General features: G+C 46.4%; 1 protein-coding gene across 1 annotated transcript; it reads left to right on the top strand.

The window, feature by feature from the left end:
- Positions 1-3,092: 3,092 nt before the first annotated feature.
- On the top strand, positions 3,093-4,863 carry LOC118586342 (cornifin alpha). The gene is made up of 2 exons (XM_036191488.1): positions 3,093-3,136; positions 4,287-4,863. Exon 2 carries the CDS (start codon positions 4,306-4,308, stop codon positions 4,717-4,719), a length of 414 nt encoding a protein of 137 aa, XP_036047381.1. The 5' UTR covers positions 3,093-3,136; positions 4,287-4,305; the 3' UTR covers positions 4,720-4,863.
- The last annotated feature ends 614 nt before the right edge of the window (positions 4,864-5,477 follow it).

Genomic DNA, 5,477 nt, shown 5'->3' with positions numbered 1-5,477 from the left:
GGTCCTGGTGGGGGAGAAACTAAGAACACTGAGAGGGATAAAACTTCCTCAGCAACTAAATAGAGTTCAGACATAGAAACAGAATGGTCAGTGCGAGTGTCGAGAGCAAGCTCTAATGCCAGAAACTAGAACCTGCCTTGGGGTGAACGCAGCACAGGATGAGGGGGCAGAAGAGTCTGCCTAAGGACAGGTACCCCGTATGTGAGAAAGGCACCCAGTGAGAAAGGCGTCTTTGTATCCACGGAGGTCAGAGAAACGTTCCACCTATGTGGCATCAGGGGATAGAGAAGATGGAAGTAGGTCCCTCTGGAGCTAGGAATTCTGCCTCAATTTCTTTTCGGAGTCCCTGCAATTGGGGCACTAGAAGACGGAACTTGGAGAGAAACAGATCCAAGCCAAACTAGAGCAGACTGAAGTGAAGCAAGAGGCTTGGGCTTCAGGTGCGGTGGTGGCGCGGCCACCAGCCCACAGAAAGGTGGGTAATTACACTAGGTAACAATGGAGTAGAGGGAAGGAGAAGGCAGCAGAAACATCACATGTGCTTTTCTGAGTCCCCATAACCTCAGATCTCCTGAAAGAGCCATCACAAAGGGGATGCTCTTTTGTAAGGGACCTCCTAGTCACTGTTAAAGAAGACTCGGAGCTGGAGCAGTGGCTCAAGGGTGAAGGGCACCCACTCACTACTTTTGCAGAGGACCCAGGTTTGGTTCCCAGCACCTACATGGTGGCTCACAACCTCACTCAAATTCCAAGGGATCTAACGTACTCTTCTGACTTCTGTGAGCATTAGGCACACACATGGAGCATATAGCTGCATCCTGGCAAAACAGTCATACACATAAAATAAGATAAAGAAAACTGAAAAAAAAGAATTTAAGGAAGTCTTTAAACTCTCTTTAGAAAAAAAGTCCTTCCTTCCTTCCTTCCTTCCTTCCTTCCTTCCTTCCATCCTTTATTTCTTTCCTTCCTTCATCCATCCATGCTTCAATTCTACAATTGCCAACTACTGAGCAGATAAGATACACCAGGCAGCATGTTTCCAAGAATGAGAGCCAGTGGCTATTGGGACAGAGTAGAAGGATAATCTTGACTCAAGTTCACAAGAGGTGATCTAGCTGTGCAGCTAGCAAGTGCTCCAAAAACATGTAGGTGTGTGTTTGTGTGTGGGATGAAGAAGAGGCAACGTCTACACACGAGTTTTAAGATAATTTAGATGTTCCAAAGGCCACGCCCTTTAACAGATAGTGTTTGGAATGTGGTTCTAAATCAATGACATCAGTCTCATGTTATGTTGATCGTAAAAAACTGCTGGTGCCAGGGCTGAGGGAATGCTTCTTCATATGCCCTCAGAACACACAGGTCTCTTGACTGGGAGATGCCCAAAAAATGACCAACGTGAAGGAAACACACTCCATGGCATGTGTTTAGATGTGTCTCACCCATGCCACTGTGCTATCTTAAAACCTCCTGCAGAGTAAAATCTACTGAATTGAAAATAGTCTTTTTAGGGGCTGGAGAGATGACTCAATGATTAGGAACACTGGCTGTTCTTCCAGAAGACCCGGATTCAGTTCCCAGCAACCACATGACCACTCACAACCATCCCTAAGTCAAGTTCCATGGACTCTGCCACCTTTTCCTCACTTCCATGTTCCCTGTCTACATTTCATGCACATACATACATGCAGGCAACACACTCATACAGATTAAATAAATAAACCTGGAACTGCCATTTTAGCATAATGTCCCTTTCCTTTCTCTCTCAGACTCTGACTGGCTGGAGGCTTCATGAACTATGGTATTTTCCTACCTTCTGTGAACCAGTACCTCTGAGGGCTCTTGAGGACCAGTTCCATGCCTGTTCAAACTAATATTGTTCTCTTGGTGGTATGTGCTTTTTCTTCATTAACAAGTACTAACAGAGTGTCTTTTCCGTCAGGCATTTCTGTCCCAGGAGCTCTCTGCAGGTGAAGCCACTTTCCGTGGTAAATGTGAAACCCCTCTGAGGGAGACACTACATCACTTTTAACCACTGGGATTGCTGACATAAGAGAGTCTCTGAGACTTTTGACTATCTTATTTCTCCCTATTCTAATTCATGGTCCTCTACCTTTGGCAGATCTAGAAATATCTATGGTTTATCCCCAGAGCCTTGCAAATATCTAGCAACCTTATTCTTACTTCATAGTTTCATCTTGGTAACAGCTGAGGGCTCCCCACAAGGCAGACCTCTTTCTGGCTCCTCACAGAGCCATTCAAACCTCCATTGTTGGCCCTAAGACAAAGGTGATTACAAAAGGCTTCCAGGAGTTCAGGTATGGGGAAGAACTGGGCTAGGAAAGAGGAAGCAGCCACAGACAGCTGACTGGGAGGAGTGGGAAGAAAGGTTACCCTGGAAAACTGATCTGGTTTAGCAGTTGAAAATTTCAGAAACAGTCTATGGGGAGAGGGGGGAAGGTGTGGTGAGGAAGCAAAGCAGGTTTTCCCAGGTTAGGGACCAGCAAGAAAGGGGTGGGGCTGGGGGGTGATAAGCAAGTAATTTTTAATGTGTACAGTTCCATGGAGGTGGGAGAAGATGGAAGAAATATACATAAAGTTCTAAACCATCCACAGCCTATAATCGATTACTTCTGTATTTCCAACACCCACCCTTCACTACGAGACAGCAAACACCCACCTTGCTCCTGCTTTCCTCCTGTATTTACTAGCTGACATGCACACAGTATTCTGCCACACAGAACACAAGGATCGATCGGCCATCCTAAAAAAAAAAAAAAAACGACACCAGGTGTCAGGACCACTTCAGACCTCCTCCAGGCCAGCTCATTAACCCTCTCCCAACACAAGCATGACACCTGGGCCTGAGGAGGAGGGTGACAGGGAACCTAGGTGACATCATCGTCAGACCGTCAGTGTCATTACATCTGCTGGGCGGGTTTCCATCACAAAAGCTGAGTCAGAGGGGATGAACTAGGTAGGGGAGGAGGGTGAGTCATGGGCAACTGGTAAGAAATGAAAACAAAGCAGCTGGGCCAAGTCTGTTTCCTGGAGATGTCCCTTCTTATAAAAGCCCAGCTGGCCATTGCCTTCACACAGGATCACGCTAACAGAGAGCCTGCTCTTCTCTGCATATTAGGTAAGTCTCTGCTTAGAACAGATTTGAAATGCTTCCCTATTTTTCACTATGGGAAACTGGACGGAGCCAATGTCTGTGACAGAGTTGATGTGGGGTGCTACCTAGAGTTAGAGAAGACTAGAATTGCTTGTTTAAACTATAGCACAGTTTGGATCTGAAGGGGAATGTTTCAGTCAGCCACGCTGGTAGACAGCCGTGGAATCAGAGCTCAGGGTTGGGGAAGGATCCACTTGGATGTTCAGCAGTGTTCACAGTAGGACACAGGCTAAGGCTTAGGGCCAGAGAGCTTGCAGAGTTACTACAGCTCTTTCCGGTAGGAACCTCAATATAGAAATTTAATTCATTACATGGATCTGCCAAGCATTATTTTTTCAGGCCAATATAGAGCTTACCAAACTAGAAGTCTGGCAGAGAAGGTAACACATGTGAAATTGAGATGCCATGCAGAGACAGTGCTAACACAAGAAGTAATTGTGGAAAGGGGATGTAAGGAGGATGCGTGGCTCAAAGACAGCCCCTGAGTGGTGGCATGCACCATGAACTATGATGCAAGAGTATTTGGTGAGCAGAGATGGAAATGGAGAAATATAGGAAACTGTGAGAGCATAGACTACAAAAGGCAAAATTATACAGGTACAGCAGTTCTGCAAGTCATAGTGTGCTTTAAGTTCACAAAGAGGTTGTTGGTATGTTGCTGCCTTTGGGCAGCACCACTCCAGATGTCCTGGTGTGTGTGGATTCACAATCTTCTCAGAAGCCAGCTTTTTCGAGACATTTTATTGCTTTTTCTTTTATTATTCATGCTTTTGGTTAGCACAAAGGCATAGGATTTAGCATGAAATTGTCATATGCATGTGGTGTTCTACTTCACTCTTTTCACCCCTGTCCTGGAACATCTTCAATTAGATATATAGTATGACCAGGGAGAATGAAAGTAAGGAAGGACCCACTGAGATGGACCAGAGTAAACCACCCTTTGGCTCATTCTCCTGGAAAGGTCCAGAAATTATGACATCAAGTTTTACTTTCAAATGTAGAAGTCAGTGTGGAGAGAGGCTCTTTCGTCTAAAGATGCCTGAAATGAAATTTACTTGATGTTGAAGTTACCTTCTCTTGCGGTGAATCACTAAATCAGCTTTTCTGTTTCCAGGACCAAGTGCTATTCAAACATGAGTTCCCATCAGCAGAAGCAGCCCTGCACTGCCCCACCTCAGCTGCAACAGCATCAGGTGAAACAGCCTTGCCAACCACCACCCCAGGAACCTTGTGTCCCCAAAACCAAGGAGCCCTGCAACCCTAAGGTTCCTGAGCCCTGCAACCCCAAGGTTCCAGAGCCCTGCCAGCCTAAGGTGCCTGAGCCCTGCCAGCCTAAGGTGCCTGAGCCCTGCCAGCCTAAGGTGCCTGAGCCCTGCCAGCCTAAGGTGCCTGAGCCCTGCCAGCCTAAGGTGCCTGAGCCTTGCCAGCCTAAGGTGCCTGAGCCCTGCCAGCCCAAGGCTCCTGAGCCCTGCCACCCAGTTGTTCCTGAGCCATGCCCATCAACCGTCACTCCAGAACCATGTCAGCAGAAGACAAAACAGAAGTAATGTCGTCCACAGCCATGCCTTGAAGACCTGATCACTGGAAGCCAAGGCCACTTTCCATTCTGCTTATGAGTACCTTTGCTCTGTGCTTCACATGCTGTGACCATAGGTCTTAATCCCTCCCTCCTTCCACCACCTAAAATGATGTCTCCCACACTCATTCTCGAAGGTCCCTGAACCTCTCAACAGGACCCAAAGTCTCACTGAGTGAATGAATCCCATGACTCAGGATTCGTCTTAAGGGGGATAGGGAGTGAGACAAATGAATTCTCAATGTTCTTCTATAATTAAATGCCTTTTAACTCCATACCTGGCTGTGTGTGTATCAATGGCTATTGAACTGTCATTACCTTCTCACTGTGAACCAGGAACTAGACTAGAACAGCAAAAGCTGGTCAGGAGGTTGGTAGCTAAAATATGCCCAATTTTTGTGAGTGTGGGTGGGGGTGGGAGTGTGTGTGTGTGTGTGTGTGTGTGTGTGTGTGTGTGTGTGTAACTGTTATACATACAGGATACATTGGTACAATAGTATCCAAGGCCACTCTGTGTCTATTACTTTGGGAGGCCACAGCTATGGCAGGGTTATCTTCTTTCACTGAGTGGGTCACATCCAAGGGTTCATCACCGACTCTGAAGTCTTTGCCCCCAAATTGTCCTTATTCTGTTTGAGTTGATTCTCTTAAAACTGTTTCAAAGAAACAGAGCATGTGTATTTCAACCTGCTTATTTGTTAATTATTTTCCTTCCTTCTCTGACATCCA

Source organism: Onychomys torridus, chromosome 6 (assembly GCF_903995425.1).
Source record: "Onychomys torridus chromosome 6, mOncTor1.1, whole genome shotgun sequence".
NCBI classification, from domain to species: Eukaryota; Metazoa; Chordata; class Mammalia; order Rodentia; family Cricetidae; genus Onychomys; species Onychomys torridus.
This window is presented reverse-complemented; position numbering and strand designations above follow the sequence as displayed.

Bases quoted from the DNA above. Each gene is read 5' to 3' on its own strand.
- LOC118586342 (XM_036191488.1), top strand. From the start codon at position 4,306: ATGAGTTCCCATCAGCAGAAGCAGCCCTGCACTGCCCCACCTCAGCTG.